At 43.2% G+C, this 18,073-nt stretch overlaps 1 protein-coding gene across 2 annotated transcripts in view; it reads right to left on the bottom strand.

The window, feature by feature from the left end:
- Positions 1-18,073, bottom strand: part of PTPRG (protein tyrosine phosphatase, receptor type G) — a 379,675-nt gene that overhangs the window by 66,558 nt on the left and 295,044 nt on the right. For both annotated transcript variants that reach the window (XM_021409043.1, XM_021409044.1), the window contains exons 9-12: positions 7,356-7,540; positions 5,247-5,355; positions 3,986-4,035; positions 1,008-1,803 (exon numbers count right to left, since the gene is read on the bottom strand). In XM_021409043.1, the coding sequence (XP_021264718.1) occupies positions 1,008-1,803; positions 3,986-4,035; positions 5,247-5,355; positions 7,356-7,540 (1,140 nt within the window). The remainder of the gene's footprint in view (positions 1-1,007; positions 1,804-3,985; positions 4,036-5,246; positions 5,356-7,355; positions 7,541-18,073) is intronic.

Raw genomic sequence — 18,073 nt, 5'->3', positions numbered from 1 at the left:
ATAAACAATAACAATCAAATAACAAACAATAAAAAACATGCAATACCTTATAAATGCTGTAATACACATAATCACTCAGACAAACTTGTTGTCTTATCCAAATCCCAGACCATACTCTGCAAACAAATCTGTATGAATGCAATCCATTTGCTCCTTGCAGTGAAAAGATCTGTTTTTCTCACCAACGCCTTGAGATCCCCAAGAAGGAATATGTCTATACCCAATGGACCTTCTATACAGTGAGCTGGGAGCACCAGGGGACTCCTGTTTGTACAAGAAGCTCCTGAACATACAGGACTTGGTGTACTGATAGATCCAAAAAGATCGTATTTGCTGTGCACATTATGTGAAGTAGGTACATAAATCCAGAGTGGATGTATACAGGAGTACTGTAAGTCTTATCAGGTCAAATATAGCAAATCCATGAGCTCTGGCTGAGATCTTTTCATACATAAAAGATGGCAGCCCTAGTGCAGAAGGTGCCTTGTCTTGCAAAATCAGAGCATGTAGGTTTTCAGGTGAGAAATAAACCACCAGTGATCCCATATTTGAGAGAATATCTCAAAGCCCAATCAGGGAGAATCCCACAGATAAACAAAATTAGCTTACAGCGTACAACGAAAGCCTCCCATGAAACACCAGCTTGGCACAGCAACCACTCTTACAAATTAATTTCACAGCTATAGTTCACTACATTTCCCCTTTTTAAAAAACAAAACAAAACAGAACTCTTAATGTAGCCTTTTTCCAAAACACTTTTTCCAAATTTTCTCTACTAAGAGGAAACACAAGTAGCATGAATCTGTTTTAAGAAAATACAAATATCATCCTTCTCCATATCCTCCTCCTAGGAACAATTTGTTGGTTGGGTCCTGTGGTGACCTGCCTTCTGGGGAAGTTAGGCACCAAAAAATGTTGTACCTATTGGAAATCAGTAAGGATCGTGGTTTGTGTAATTTCCCAACAACCTTACACTTGTAAAAACAGTTTCCCCAGAGGTCACTCACCTGGGTTAATGGTGATGAATTTGTTATCTGAGGGGTATTCCTCTGGAAACCGGTCGTCCTTTGGGAGAGGTTTTCTTGTTGTCTCTGGTCTTCTTGGGATCTTCCCCAGGTAAAGTTCCTTGGTGAACGTTGGCGGCACTTGGGTGGAAGGGAGAGGCTGGGGCTGAGTGTCCGCTTCAGTAAAACTCTCTTCCTCAGGATGTCCAGCCTTGGGAGCAACGTTTTGGTTCGGCTCTTCACCCGATATGGTTTTATTTCTTTCCTCCTCAGCAGTCCAGTTGGGTGAAGCCGTGGCCACGCTGGGCTCTGTGCTATTGCGTGCTTCCGCGGCCGCTGTTGCCCTGCTTTTCTCCTTCTTCTCAGCCTCCTTTTCATCTTCTTCCTCATGCTCTCTCTCTCCATCCTCACTTTCGCTCTTTTCATCCTTCTCTCCCTCCTCAGCTCCCTCGCTGTCCTTTGTCAGCGCCGAGTCCCGCTCTGGCCCTGGGGAGGCAGCAGCGGGCTCGGTGGTGGCTACCACAGGCCGCCCGGCCTGCTTACTGGGGGCGGCTGCTGTAGGGAGCCGGGTGGGCCACACGCTGCTAGGGAAGGAGGAGATGCCGCTGCCGCTGAAGCCCAGCCCCGCCAGCAAGGTGCTGGTTACCACTGAGGCCACGGTGGCCTGGCTGCCGCTGGAGGAAGGCCCCATCCCTGTGGCCATGGACACAAAGGAGAAGGGGAGCCCCGAGGAGGTCCAAGTGGAGGAGCCGGAACTGATGGGAGCCATGTCAGCTGAGGAGGCAGGAGAGGCCGTGGGCTTGAGGAGATCACCAGCAGCACAGGGGAAGAAAACAGAGCAGAGAGCATCAACAGGGGCCCCAACACGCTATTTGTGGTCATTTTTCTTTTGTTTTTCTCTCCTTTTCTATACAAATGCCATTCTGCTATTCTCTTGAGAAACCGAAACCACCCAGATGCAAGGCTGAACAAGGAACAGCACAAGCAACAGAGCCACACATGATGATGAGAGGAAACCTGTGTTTGCCATTTCTGAACAATCGTTATCATGAAAAACCTCCTTATTCTTTATTTTATGGTGGGACATTCTCCACCCACGTCACCAGTGACTTGTGAGTAGTGTTTCCTCTCAGGGGTAAGAGAAGATTTAATGAAGCTTAATGAGTTTAGCTTCATTACTCACAGTGCTTTAATCCTCAGAGTACAGAAGCTTAAAAATACAGTGTTACATAAGGGCTGTCCTGAAATAACAGCTGTGTTGCAAGTGTGTGCATCCATGGCTGGTAGGTTTGCTCTGATGGAAACTCTGGCTCTTCCACATGCAGTGTGAGGGCCTCGAATGGTACTGTTTTTATTTCCTAAATTACCCATGAGCATTATTCTGCTAAGGACTGGTGCTGCAGCAAACAGTGAGATACTGCTCTCTTTAAAAAGGAGATGCAGCAATTCCTGCTGGGCACCTGTGAAGGACTTGGAGGGCATCAGGGTCTTTTTGGCAAGTCATCTCTACCACTACCAGCTGACTGAAACACCCACACGTGGACTTGGTTTTCTCCATCCATGGGATTCTGCCTGCCCTTACAAGTTCCAGCAACTGCCAGGTAGCCTGGAGAGCTGAGAGGAAGCAGAGAATGAACCATGAACTTAGACATCTCTGCAGACTGCCACTGTTACCCTCATAAAGTCAACTTGGTGCAATATGCGCTCACACATGGATCTCTCTGCACACATAGGTATGTTCCATGGAAATGAAATGGAGAACCTCGGTATGTATGTAAAGAGCAAGATAAGTAATCCACCTCTCTAAATTTTATGCAAAAAAAGACAGTGAGGCCAAGTGAGTTGTCTAAGGACAAGAAGTAATTATGTACAAGAGCTGAGATCAACACTGTCCGCACCACCTCACCATGTTCCCTTTCTGACTTATTAAAATCTGCTTCTTGTTACTAGATTCATCAGCAAGGAGAGCTTTAGGTGGAAAGGTGCCCACTATACAAGGACAAAGAGGGGTTAAATACCTCCTACTGAACCTTAAACAAGACCGTAAGATGCCTATGTATTTCTGGAACTGAAATCTGTAACTTAACAGTATTTCTGCATCTCTGCAATTCCCATTTTCAATCAGGCCATACAGTTGAAATGCTGCAGCAAAACAAGAAGGGCGCTCTCATGTTATTTTTGACCAGCTGCAATCATAGAGAACATGAGATTTCAAAAGAAAACCTGTGCTTTAAAGATTTCAAGCCAAAACTTTAAATAAGCATCTAAACTTTTGGGTACTTATCAGTGTGAATCCCTAAGGCACTGTGAGATTTGCTCATTGCTGGCATGTACAGTCTCAAAACTGGACTGGGTATTATAATTTGACAGCAGATTTTATATATCTAGAACACCTCTATACATCATTAAACAAACATTAATCATTCAAATTCAAGCTTTGTATGTCTTACTTGCTTACTAGGGAGTGTATCAGACTGGAACAGAATAAAACCAGAAGCAGTGTACTTATCACAAATTCAATAGAATGAGTTCAGTCCATAAACTTGACTGAACAGTTTGGTGTACTGAATACCAAGAACTTTCAGTTATTTATAGTTTAGAGCTAAGATGCTATGCATGAAGCCTGATGCTTGTTGCATGTATTTTTGGCTTTGCCATTAATAAGAACAGTTAAATTTGCTTCCAGTCATTACGATCACATATCCCCTCTAAATGCATTTAAAACATATCCTGGAAGATTTTTTTCTAACTCATGACTCTCCAGTGATTAAAGCCTCTCAGAATGTGTAGTGAAAAAGCCCGAATCCCTTCAACATTCCAGGTGGGTTCTGAGACCTTTTGCGGCAGGTTTGAGCAACCACCTCCGCAGGACAGCATGGGCTGCAGCACATTCACAACACCGTGCTGCCACCTGGTGGGAACGCTGCCCCGACTTCCCAGCGCCCATCAGCTCGCTGCAGAGATTGATGACCCCAACTTACCACTCCTGTTTTCACAATTCTGGTCCCCTCGAAAATTCGAGTAGTGTTAGCTGAGAAACAAAGAACAAGAGCATTTCAGCGGCCTGGGAAGGGAGTCAGGAACTGACAGCCATATCACTATACAATTCTTGCTAAAGAGTTGCTGAATTGCTACTATTATGCCTGTCAACCGGCAAAGGAAATTGAGGCCTATGGATGAATTGGTAACCAAGGGCTTGGCAGGAAAAAGTCAGAGAAGACCTGTTGCATGCAACAAAGTCCAAAATATATATGCTTTCTCAGTTAAGGCAATTTTGGTATTATTCACCTAACTTCAGACTTGTGACTAAAGAGAGATGTGTTATTCTTTAACCACTCAGGCCTGGCCTTTTTTCTGCCTTTGTGATAATATTAGCCTTATTTATTGCTATTTACTGAAAGTACAACTATAATCACATTCTGAATAATGTTTTGAAAGCTCAAGTTGACACTTGCACACAGCTGAAGATTTGAAATAAAATTTCTTTTAGGGGAGACTTGGAAGGAAACATAACATCTGCTCTCACTGTAGACGTGTGTATCACTTCCACTGCTTTGATCTAGAGTTCCCAGAGTATCTGGCAAAACCGCCAATAACTATTTACTCCTTTAACTGTAATTGAATAGGTATCATGGTCAAATCTCAAAGCATCTTTCAATTCTACCATCTGCCTAAAAAGGCCATAATCAGTAACACACAAGTTTCTGACTTCTGCCTGGCACTTTAGCAAACTCCATAACACTATGCTGAGATAAGATGCTAAGAAATTGTGAGATTTTGACTGGACAGGACATTCCTTCTCTGATCGCTGCTCTCTGTGCAATGCTGCCAACAACACAGCACATGCTGAAGACACTGGGACAGAACTAAGCTGTGTCCATGCTGTGTGCATGGTAAAACATCTCTACATGCAGTTCTCAACATGAGACTGATCTTTTCCCTTTACATAAAGCGGACAGCAATCATCCACACATTCTGATATAGTTGTGCCCCAGTGCATAAGAGTGTCCAATGGATTTGTTTTAGAAAACTAACACCAGGAAAAGTTTTGCATTAGGCAAGCCCCCATCACTGGAAATAAGACTCTGATGGTCACTCGCCACAGTATGAAATGAGCATTATCTGCATGCATTCAAACATCATCTGAAATCATTCCACACCATATAGCACTCTGCAAAGAAAATGTTAAACACACAAAGAGTCACTTAATGTAAGAATATGTATGTATGTTTGTTTTTTTACCTTGAAAGAGCATAGTCTGGCTAAAGTCACTACGCATTTCATTTCGGCAAACTGCTTGAACTCTGAACAGATAAAGGATGTCAGGTGAGACATGGCTAATGATGGCCTTCTGTTTAAAAAAAATAGATATTATTCAGTTTTTTACCCCCACAGTACTGTCCACGATCAGTTTGAAATATATAAAGCATTGTGCTAACATTGTCTTACATGGCACAAACGTCCTCACTGATATCTGAATGGAAATTTTTACTGGTTCACCAGGAAAGGGCATGGCCATGGCCAAAGGATTTCCCTGGGATACAAATGATTCACTCAGACTTCGCTGACTCTGTCCTGTTTCTCAAGGAAGAGAAACAGGTGAACGTGGCCCTTGACAGCCTTCCTCTCCGAGGGTCTCTGATCTCAGAAACAACACTCCAAATTATTTGATCTTAAAGGAATTCAAATGAGATTTCTGTTGGCGGAGATGCAAGTTCCAAACCTGTTTTAAGCCCAGAAAAGGACTGTGTTCAAACTGACTATTTTGCAACCAACAGGTTATGGCAACTTGATGCTGGTGGCCCGTGACGACTCAGCACACGGGGGGCTGGGATGTTGCTATACACTCTTACACTAAAGATGCTGCCTTGCTGCCTTCCAGCTACTTCTCTGTGTTGCCTTAAACTGCAATCACATCAGTTCACGTTTTCAAGCAGAAAGCACCAGTGGCTGTGGAGGTCACTTGAAATACCAGTGAGCTCTTTAGCAAAACACTGTCTAGCTCTGTTTCAAGATCGGACAGCCCAGCTGTCTCTGCCGGAGCACTAAAGGCAAATTGCACTTTCCTCTGAAAAAGAGTTTCTTTCTTCTCTTGCCCCTAAAATAGACTAAGCTGTCGTTGCTTTCTTAACCTCCAAGCTCTGCTGCTCAGCACAGGGTCTCACAGCAATTTATTTCCAAGCTATCACTCCATCACATCCCCTGCACTTTTAATTATTTCTTTTACATCAAACAGGATGCCGTCTCTGTGCCCACCTCATTTTTGCTGATTAAGGCTCTCCTCCCTATACCTGATTAAAATGAAATCTCCCTTAAGAGTGAGAAGTTATGACAAGAGAGAGGTTACAATACATCATAACCTTGGGTGCCTTTCAATACATTCCTGTCTGGTTTTGTGAGGCACATCATTCCCTAATGTGACCCAGATAACAATGTCTAGTGGGGAAATTGAAAATATAAATGGAAAATGAAGTAAAAGAATCTTCATCTAAGGGAATAAGAGAAGTATTATTGTATAACTGATTGAATGGGCCCAGAGGACTGTGTATTTGAAAAAAAAAATACGATAACAGTCATTAGGAATAACACTCTGTGCTCCTGCATTTTTCATGTGCATATACAATTACTGATTTCATTATTCTAGAGGCTTTCTTTGATTAACAATAAACGGAGGCCTTTCAAACCTGAATATGTCACTTTGATTTTATATGCAGAGAATGTTAAAGACCGGTACAATACTTGCTTCCACTTAGACAAGAATGACAAGCAGATCAAATCCTAAATGGAGGAGATAGATCAGTGTTTGCATCTGTGCTGGAGCTGTCTTGCTCTTCCCACTTTTTCTCTTCCAGCAGGAGTGAGGCAGTGCATGTACACAGCCACTCGGCAATAATCCTCCAGCCCTGACTACTGCTGGCAGCGCTTACTGATCAGAAACCGATCCAAAGACTGCAAAGGGCTATGCACAGCGAAGAGCCTGAGCCCAGCAGCAGATCTGGGGGGATCGGGGATTTTAATGTGAAAAGCTGTGAGCTGAACAGAAGCTAAAAGGTACTCAGAGTCTAACTACGTCCTGAGCCAGCTGCTTCTCAGCAACAGCACATGAAAATGTGTCTGCAGATTTAGTCCTTTATGCACTCACATAAACTATAAATTCAGACTCCAGTGTTTTGGGTAAGTTTGTTAGGTAATGTTCAACTAATGCCTAATAATCTAATAGCAATATACTGCAAGTCAAACGCTAGCCTGTCTGTAATGTAACAACTGCTTTCCTTCTCTGCTTCCTTCTGCTGAGAAAACAATGTAAGGATAGCTTGATACATGTGTCTGGGGCTGATGCTATGGTTTTACCAGGTCCTTGTCACTGTCCTTGGTGAACGTCTTCTCCTTTTCGTCTTCATTTTTAGTCCAACTGTAGGAGATCATATAGTTCATGATTGGAGGATGGTAGATGGTTTCTGGTTGGTTCCAGGTTACAAGCAACGCTGTCCTGTTCACAGGCTGCACTTTCATGTTGACCGGGGGAGTGCTGCAAGCTGAAAAAGGAAGAAAAAAATATGAAGCTCTTGTAAATAACTGAGAGAAAACAAACAGGGAGAAATGTGCCTCACTCTAAGACCCAAGTTTTTTCTTTAATGCCCTTGCCTGCAGTAATAGCTTACACTGCAATCCACTGAGACCAATGGGATTTAATACCACCTGCAGCTGCTTTCTGCTCCCTGGAGTAAAGGGAGAGAATCCATTCTCTGCAAGCAGGCTGCTCAGTGCTTTGCCTTAATTTTAGTCCTGGCATTTGCACGTACATTTTAACCTGATCACTAAAAACTTTTGTATTTTCACATTCACAAGTTCCCTTACAGCTGAGCCCCACCTTTCCTGGCCCCCAGTTTCCTGCCATATGAAGGGAGGAAAAAACCTAGTGTGCTCTGCAGGTTCTGGCAGTAGTTGTAACCTCTAAAAATGTGACATTGTTGTGTCAGTAATCATTCTCCTCTTAACCCAGTACATCTTTTGTACATGAGAATTTACTTTTTGCTCTTTTTTCCTACATATTTTCCTTCGTAGTCTCTAAACTGTCCATCATTAAAATATCACCAGCACAGGAAAGAGCAGTGCCCGATGGCCCTCAGCCATCTCCTTCTCCTAACAGGCAGGGGAACCCTCCAGCCAGCCTCCAAAAGCTGTGGCTTCCTCACCATACCCAGAGGGCAGAGGCACAAGTCACTTCTGGCCCCAGCTGCAGTTGGTGGGGTGGTCAGCACAGAACAGCTCAACTAGACAGGAAACTACAGCTTCTGCTCACTGCACATGGCCAAACCCAGACCTCTCCAGGGAAGAGCACACCTTGGCACAGAACCAGCACATACACTTTACGGGGCAGTGGGACGCAGAGCACAGCCCACTCGCAGCTGCTGCAGAACATATCTTTCAAGCAATTTAAATATGAAGGTCAAGGTACTAATGAAAAACACTAGATGGCACTCATATGCTACCTATAAAGTCTATCATTTGCTTTCCAACTACAGAGTTTAGATTTTTTATTTAAAAATGTTCTTTTAGAAGCTTTAAAAAACCGTGTTGAAAACACACAATTCAGGACAGATTCTCACATTCACTTTCCAAATATAAACTCTGAACCAAGAAAAATAATTTGAAGTGATATCCAAATACATGTGCCGTGGCAAAGGAGATGGCAACTTTTGGCAGGGAAAGTCAAAGTGTCACCAGCCCATCACACTGACACTTTTTCAGTTATTTTTCCCAATACGACTTTTCCATTTAAAGCCAGCCCATTCAGCTTGTATGCATGCTGCAGGTAGGTGGCTGGGTATATATTAGGACATTATTTCACTTCTATAGAGTCTTGGTTGTACTATAAAGTCTGTTTCTAGGCCTGGAGTTCCAGGTTGGTCCTATAGCTCTGCTGTTGCGTTGCTGAAATAAGTTACAGTTCCTTCAATAAAAAAGATAGAATGCTGTAAACAACAATATTACCAATACAACAGAAAAACACGCAGGAGCTTCATTCTGCTGGCAATGCAGCTGGGTGCTGAAGGGCACCCACGGTGTGGAGGGGGCCTGGACCTGGCTCTGAGGGCACAGCTGAGAGCAGTCACCATTGCTGGGATTTACAGGGCTCCGTGGTCCATGGTCTGCCTCTCCATGCTCACCTCCTTCTGCTAAGTTTGTCAGATCAATTCTCCCTTCCATCACTGTTTACTGATAATGGCACCAATAAATCATAACTGCCCCCTCTGAAGCCCTTTGTCATCACAGAATTACTCCTCAAAACGCCATGCCAGCCTCCATCGCTCCTCCTAATCAAATCTGATTGGAGATGGTACCCAGGGTGAAGGACTACCCAGATCTAAAAGCACTATCTAGTCCTTGTTCTCCATGAGGATATGCAGAGATTTATACAGTTAGAGTGATCATGCATCCAATTGTTTTAGAAATAACTCAACCACGTAAACTTCCTGAGAGATGGACAGATTACCATAATTGCAATGCCCCTCTCAACCATCCCGAGCCAGAGCTTTTTTGGACAATGACCCTAAGCTACCCAAGGGAGAGGGGACTCTCACGTCTTCTCTTCCACACCACTCTTTGCAGCCAGCATCCACACAACTCCGAACAGCTCATTACAATCAGAGGAGAGAAGCAGGTACGTCCCAAGGGTAAATGGAGACACACAGGCTCAGCGTTAAGACATCCTCTGCGACTCTGCATCGTGATCCGAGGATATGGGCACTTTAAGCAGCTCAGTGAGTGCAAGACTTCACTGAGACATGTGCTGACATGTTTTCACCAGGGCCACTGCATGACTGGGGCAAGCAGCCTTCACAGCCAGCCAAAAGGAGATTGAATTTACTCTGCTGCTATTTCACAGTAAATAATGTTACAAACTTTTTATGACATAGTATGACTTGGTTTCAATTCCTCCAAGGCACTTAGAAGAACCTGATGTAATTAAGTAATAACCAACATTTTCTGTTCGCTCACTTTCTTTCTTTTTTTTTTACAGCTTATGAATGGGCAAAAAAAAGAATCCTTTTAATAAAATGAAACATATGGTTTTATTAATTTAACCAAACCTGCTCAGGACACAATGGAATAAAAAAAACATTTGATCCAATAATTCAATTTGATGATTTAATTAAAGAGATGTATAATAACGTAGCAAATGTCTGAAAAGCAAGAAAAAATGTAATGATTTCAACATTTACAAAACAACCGGCATTTTCCACAGATGTAATTTTCCTTTCAATATTCTGTGTGCCTTGGATTTTCAGTAGAAGATTAAAAAAATTGCAGCTCTTCACTTCCTTTTCTTTTTTTTTTTTTTTTTAACACTAAAGCGCTTCTACTGATTCTACAAAATGTGTGCCTGAAGGACAAACAGAAGCAGAAAGAGGTTGGGGCAGGGAGGCAGATGCCTGAGTGTTCCTTTGGATCGAATCAGAATACACCGAAGAGAAACGCAAGTGGGTTGGTGTGCTGGTCAGTGTTTTATTTCAACCAAGCAACATAAGAAAAGAATCCAATGAACTCTCACAAAGTGCTTCAGAAAAAATAAAAAAACAAAGCCCGAGAGCCAACAACACTGCACACTGAAATGGCAGATTTCAGCTATTTTTAGATAAAGTACCAATGTTCTATGTTAAATACGAATCCTATGGGGTAATAAAAATATTGAGGGAGATTTCAGGACGTCTTTCTGTGGTATAACGGTGAGGCACTGGCACAGGCTGCTCAGGAGGTGGTGGAGTCACCATCCCTGGAGGTGTTCAAGAGCTGTGGAGATGTGGCACTGAGGGACGTGGTTGGTGGGCATGGTGGAGGTGGGCTGATGGTTGGACTGGATGATCTTAGTGGTCTTTTCCAACCTTAATGATTCTATGAACACAGAGGAGAAATACTTGAACTAGCTCTGTGTAGGTCTAGGTGATACAAAAGCCATGATGGAGGGCTAGCAGACTGCCTGTGCCAGGTACTTCTGGAGGCAGAACGGCCTCTCTGGGGCCACAGGAACAGGTCTGGGAGGCCCAGCAGGATGGGACATTTGCTGTACCAGGGGCACATCACGCAGCAATGCCCTCAGTGCAGAACGTCCTGGACCTCTTCAAACAAAACCCAAAAGCTCACTCAAGCTTAGAGAAAACCTGTTTGCTACTTGCAGACAAATACAGCATGCTAATACAGTCCTAAGCACTGGCCAGGCCAGCCATACAGCACGGAATTGTTTTCTTCATGTTAAAAACATTCCAATGGGCTGGAACAAACAAAATTAATTTAACAACTCCACATTCATCTCTTCTATAATTTGATTTGTGTGTTGTATTTGGCTACGTAACCTCCACGAGGCTTTCCTAACTGGAGCCTGATAAAGCTTAATCCAAAAGCTCCTGGCAGCTCCATTTCACAGAGCTGAAAGACAAAAAGGGGGCTTATCATTTTGCAAAAAATAACCGCCAATATTTGGATACACCCATGACTGCAGAAAGGGCACGTCAGAGAGATTACGACAGCTTTCCTTTTTTGTTTGTCTGTTTTCAAAAGCAGCCTACATTTCTCTTAAGCAGCCAAGCTTCCTGGGTTTCATTACGCTTTTTGCATACGCTGCCTGTGGTTATAAGAACTACTTAGGGGAAGTATGAGAGAGCACAGGAGCTATATATGGGGTTATTTCTCATACATCTTCTCCCTGTAACACAGGTATCTCACATGATGAATCCAGTGGTACCGAGCTCAGAGGGATTTATAAAATCCTCTAAAAATATTCTAAGTTAGCTTTTCTGTGCATAAAAATGTCACCACTTTAAATGCAGTTATTTCTAGCTGTGCTATGTCCTCTTTTGGAAAATCCCACTCTCTCCCTCCTGCTACATGTCTCAGCAATACAAACCTGCCGTTCCTCTTCCTTGGTATCACGGGATATGCATTGAGTGATGGAACTCTGACATTTTTCTGCACAGAAAAGCAATGTCCCAGTGAAGTCCTGAATCCCTCGTCGTGAGATGGGCAGGGACCTTCTGAAGCAATTCATACACAGAGGGAGGAAACATCTGCATATGGCGATGTGCCCACAGCATGCTACTGCCTGAGGACTGCTCAGAGGCAGCTAAAAGACAGCGACAAGGGTCTTGTGTTACTTAGGTCTGCAGCTGCTGGCTGGAAGGCGAGAAGGGCTTCACTTCTCATTTTTCTCACCTGTTTCAGATGTGTACAGGACTGGTGGCATGAAACTGTGTTCTTCATTTGCAAAGGAGGAGCAAAGCAGATGTTCCTCACTTGCAAAGCAGATGGGGCATTTTTCCCCACAAGGTCAAAAGAGGAGTAACTGAGGGGTCAATAGGAGGTTGCATGCTTTTCTTCCTCATAGGGCAAACAAGTGGGCAGCCAAGCTCCTGAGGCAGAGAGGGTGCTTATTTCCCCTCAGCCTCAGTACTGGCAAGAAGCTGGAAGAGCTTCTTCAGGTCTGCAGGACAGATGGAGCCCTTGCTGCCACTGCTGTAGTGATGCCCGACTCAGCCATGAGTTTCCCAGCTGATGTCAGAGGAGCCTGCAAACAGCGTCATCGATGCCTGCACTATTGGCAGAATACTGAGCTGAGCTTGGCAGCATGCAGAAACCTGACTGCAGACAAGACAAAAGCAATGCCACTGCCAGCAAAGGGAAGAAAAATACCTTCAACATTATGTATACACACACGTATATTCCTTCTCATTATCAGGTCCTCAAAACTTTAAATAAATTCACACTTGCTTTAATGCCATGCCAACATAATCATGGTACCACTGGTGATACAGTGCCAGCTCCAGCTGCCTTGTGTTGGTGCTACTCGATGGAAATGCCTGAGAAGGGAATCTGACCCATGACAAACAACAGCATTCTTTTGGCTGTCTGATTTAATCTCGGAGTTCAGCAAAGGCTGTGCTCCCAGAGGATAACAAATCGACTGCGAGGATCATATGCAGAGACAACACATGCTCTAATACATAGAAAAGTGCTATGAGGCATACTTACAACATTTTTGCCCTACTCCTTTTACTAAATGTGTGCAATTCTTTTCTTTGCTTTAGCGTATGCTGTTAACTTCCTGCAGTACTTATAAATGACATTATTAATATATAAGGATAATTGCCTTAAAGAGAAGCACGCATTTTTCCTTTACCTTTGCCTGCACTTTGCCAGCAGGCATTTGCAGGCTCTGGAGCGTGCTGTACACGCAAATATTTGTGTTGATCTACTTCAATCCACAGGCAGAATGTAGCTAGGAGACAGACTATTTATCTTCCCTGCTCTTACCTTTCACTACGCTTCAAACAAGGCTGTTTCTTAAGGTGTAAGGGACACTGACAGATCCTGCACTTGTTTTTTGAGCCTCATGAAGTAACTTCCTGAGCTAAACTCCACGTGGGGCTTTGCTAGCCCAGCGGCACTGGGCAGGCTGGCTTTGCCCCTCTTCTACCTGCCCATTTCCTGAGCTGAATGTATAACCAGCATTTAGAGCACATTTGATTCATTCCTGTACGGCTCTTTCTAGCATTTGAGTTTCCATGGCATCACAGCAACAGATCCTATTTGTCTGAAAGGCATGGATTACGTGTTTTACTAGGTTGTGTTTGAGCCCAAATATTTCATATAGTTCACAAACATTGTTCTATAGCTGTGGCCTGAAACTTTGAATCCTCAGCAGGCGCAGAGCAGCCTTGCTCCATCAGATGCCATGCTGGGCTAAGCTGACGTCTGCTGGGGATCTGCTCTGCAAGCTCTGTGTTTCTATTACATACACGTATGCGCACACAGAGGGTGCCCTGTGTTTAAAACGTACATCTACATCCTTATTTAGACAATGTGTCTGACGTAACACATGGAACCACGCTCAGTGGCAGGTGCTGAATCCATGTGGGGAGCAAGAGGGACTGCCTGCTGGAAGGATGTGTATCTGCTGTGCCAGCCAAAGTGCCCTTTCCAACGTCCTGGCGAGGGCTGCTTGGAGAAGGAGGCATAGGAGGAATGAGCCAATGGGGCCAGGAGAGCATCCCAGTACCTGCCTCAGGGGTGCCCAAAATCAGTGTGGGAAAGTGGCTTCCTTTTTGTAGCTTTTGCAGGCTTATCCAATAGGAAAGACGTCTGCAGGCACAGTACAGTCCAATGTACAGTCAAGGCTGAAATTCAAATCAGTCCTTCTGTGGGCCAAACAGCTGGACCAGTGGGTAGGCAGTGCAGAAATGAATTCCCCACAGGTTTAAGTGGAACAAATCATCCAGTTCCCTTACAAGCGCTTGGCTCTACTAGCTACAGTAGCAGCTATGAATCCAAACCATGTTTCCTTTCACTCTGTATTCCTCCTGCACTTTTGGTCATGCTTTCATACCATATAAACAAGAGCAAGCAGTTACTTACTGCTTATTAATAAAGCTGCTGGCATGCTGTCTACTACATTCAGGTACAGACACATGCAGTGCTCACATGGCAACCTCACAAAGGTTACACGGAGTGAAAGCAGAAGCCTATAGAACAGTCACTACAAAGGTAAACATGAAGTCAAGTGTATGCACCACATCTTTTTGCACCTGACTTCCTTTCAAAATGGGCCATTTTTCCTCCTGCAATGCTTTGTCTTCTACCTGAATAGTACGAGACTCTTAGGGATACAGCAGCCTGTCCTCTCCCACTTCTGCACTGTGCACTCCAAGACAGCGTACATGAGGATCAAGCATTGCAGATCAAGACATGGATGAGAAAAGCAAATCTGAGGTGGAACAAATGAGACATGCAGAAGAAGCAGACTGATTTGTGCCTAAAGAGACTACAGCGGGTACCCAAGGTGCATGTCAAGAGACTATCATAGCAGGAAGGGAGTACATTTGCTCATAGCACTGAGGTGCAGTGGCAGCTGGGCAAGTCTACAGTCCAGAAAGATGCAGGGCAAGCAATTAGCAGTGTGGTGTTACCACCCTCAAGTGCAACCTTTTGCACCCAGTCAGCCTGCTGCGCCAGCTGAAATCCTAATAATGATACATAGATTCATCTGCACCAGTACACAGCAGTAGGGCGCTGACCTGATTAAAGTACACGGTTCATGAAAGAGGAATGGAACGGGAAAGGGCAATCTTCATAACAATATGAAATCAAAAAGTAGGAAAAATCCAGTGATCCAAGGAAAGGAGGAAGGAGTTGTTTATCTGTGAGGGAATCAACCTGTAAGACCAACTCTTCCAAAGTGCAATAATAATCAAGTGGTAAACATATCACAAATTAACTAAAAAGGTTCTTGCTCATTTGAATTTTCCCTAAGATATTTAAAGAAAATAAATAGTTTCATTTTGCTTTAGCAATTCCAAGTTAAGAAGTCAATAATGTGTGTGATTTATAATTTACATTTACAATGTTGTTGTTTCGGAGAGGAGATTACAGTTATGCTATACAATATTCTGTGGCCATTTAGGTTTGAATAAAATATATACATTCTGTAGGAGTAGAACTTGTCTGCTAATACCCTTTCTGGCCTCCCAGAGAGAACCTGAGGGCATGAAGAGACCATGAAGTTGTTTTGAGGAAGTTCTCATAAAACATGAGCATTTAGAAAGCAAAAACAAATTACTCGGAGTAATAACGAAGGCTCTAAATGAGGCAAATAACTCGTTCTCATTGAGAAATACTGCCATCAGAGCTCTAAACTATCTATCTCAGAACGACGATGTCACTGCACTGCGCTTAATCCCCAGCAGAACTTAAGACTTTAGATAATGCTGCAGAGGAGATGCACTCTAACTAGCAATAGAACAAGAAGTAATGAACTTAAGTTCATTAAGCATGAGAGGAGGTTCAAGTTGGTTATTAGTTTCTCCTCCAAAAGAGTGGTGAGGCACTGGCACAGGCTGCCCACGGAGGTGTTGGAGTGACTATCCCCGGAGGCGTTCAGGAACCGTGTAAATGTGGCACTGAGGCATGTGGTCAGTGGGCATGGTGGGGGTGGTTTGATGGTTGGACTTGGTTATCTTAGAGGTCTTTTTCAGCCCAAATGGTCCTATGATTCTGTGATGCACTCCAACACAATGATGCCATGCCAAAAACACAATACCTTTGTAGGAAGCCTTGGTTGCCTTTCCAGTGTCAGAAGCCGTGAAGCAGTGAAGAAGAACTGAACTGTTTTGCTCAAGCAGTGCTGTATCTTTGACTGCAGGTCGATAGTGGGAGCCATGCCTCCAGCGCAAAGCATGGGGGAGGGAAAATCCAAGTACCTTCTGGGTGGTTTTAGTGGCATTAGGTTACAATGATTTCCAAATGGTATCACTGCAGCTTACAAAGAGCACTAAGGAAAACGATCACCTGCACACTCCTAGAGAAATGTCCCAGCTGTCAGAGTTCCAAGCGAAGTTTTACTAGAGTGAACTTATGACTGCTTATTATTTAACTTAGGCTAGGATCATAATTAAAGATGGTACTCTAAGGCGAATTCCCACTGATGGGAAACAGCATCATTTGAGACTCCAGCAAAGAGTAATCAGACACCTTTGGGGAAGTAATCAGGCATCTGTGAAAGAAAACTCTGATGTCAAGAGCCCCTCACATGGGATGCTTGTTTAAGTGTTGGGAGGCTTGCAGTACGTTTAATGAGACAGAAAGGTTAAAGGTTTTTTTCTTCCAGAGTTAAAAAACATAAAGAGAAGAACTAACATTTGATGGTCCTAATTAGTAGCAAAATAAAATGGGCAAATATTGTTTCACATGAGGTACATCCTGAAACAAGGAAATGAAACACCTTTTCCTCCTGAGCTTCCATACCTCCATCTAGCTGAAGTAGGTAAAGTTTTGTAAAAATCTCTCTCCTTCATGGGACAACATAAGAAAGTACCAAAGAATATGCAGAATCAGGTCCTTGAACAGGATAGACTTCTAAGTAAGAACTCTGTCCAGTGAAAGAGATGTATACCATGAAACTGCTAAATAATTAGCGATAACTGGTTGAAAGCTGCCTATGAAAAGCCATGAATACAATTCATGAAGGATGCAATTCTGAGCCACGGAGGATAGGACTGATAACAAAGGAGAAAATTTTAACAGAGATAGCTATTTGCAAAAAATCAAGCACTACCACTGGCTGTTATTCACAGTATCTGGTGAATATTTTACAAATACACCCATGGTTTAATATATCTGTACAGAGAACCTCAACATTTGCAAAACTTTATATTAAATGGTAGTGCAACGCTGATGAGTCCTCTGGTATGATGGTTTATTATCTATCCACCAGCTGTTATTATTATATAGCTGTTCTGTGTATATCCTGAATGGTGTATTTCAGAAATATTATATTTAAAGGCAGTCTGTATGGTTTCTTAAAACAGCTCTAGGGTCAACTTCAGAATTAAGTTCAGTTCACGGGCTCTGATTTAGCAGAGATCTTATGTGTAGGCTTTTAGCTCAGGCATACGAGCAGTTCTCAAGAGAACTGCTTTAAATTGGCTTCTGCGAACAGGAGGAAGGAATGAGATAACAGAACCAAAGGAAACTCTTCTTACTAAAAACTAACACAAAAGAAAAACAGGAGTTTCCACTCTCAACTGAAAAATTAATCCTCTACACTATTTCAAGTTAACTACAATATTTTCGCCATCTTATATTCCAGTTGTTGTAAACACTGCCATCTCCCTTTAAAGCCTCTTTAAAATTAAAAAATGAGAGGAAAAGGAGAGTAACTCCAAAAGAAAAGATGCAGCATTCACATTTAGCTAACTAACTGAACCCAAATTCACCGGAGCCTGTTCTGTGACCTGAGATGGCTTTGATAGCTAGGAGAAAAGACATTCCTATTTGCTGCCAAAGAGTTCAGGATCCCACGTTTATCAATGGACAACTGCAGAGCCTCACTGCTTTGCGCTGATCTGAAGCTTGCTAATTACCGGGGAATTCTGAAAATTATTCTGAACATTATGCAAATTGTTCTGGGCACATTTTCCTCCAAACTAAGAAAGCCTTACGTAACAAATGCTACACTGTTTTCTAGATTAGCAATACTGCCCATAGACTTAATAGTGTGTGACAGAAGAAACAAACTG

Source organism: Numida meleagris, chromosome 11 (genome assembly GCF_002078875.1).
Source record: "Numida meleagris isolate 19003 breed g44 Domestic line chromosome 11, NumMel1.0, whole genome shotgun sequence".
Lineage (NCBI taxonomy): Eukaryota > Metazoa > Chordata > Aves > Galliformes > Numididae > Numida > Numida meleagris.
This window is presented reverse-complemented; position numbering and strand designations above follow the sequence as displayed.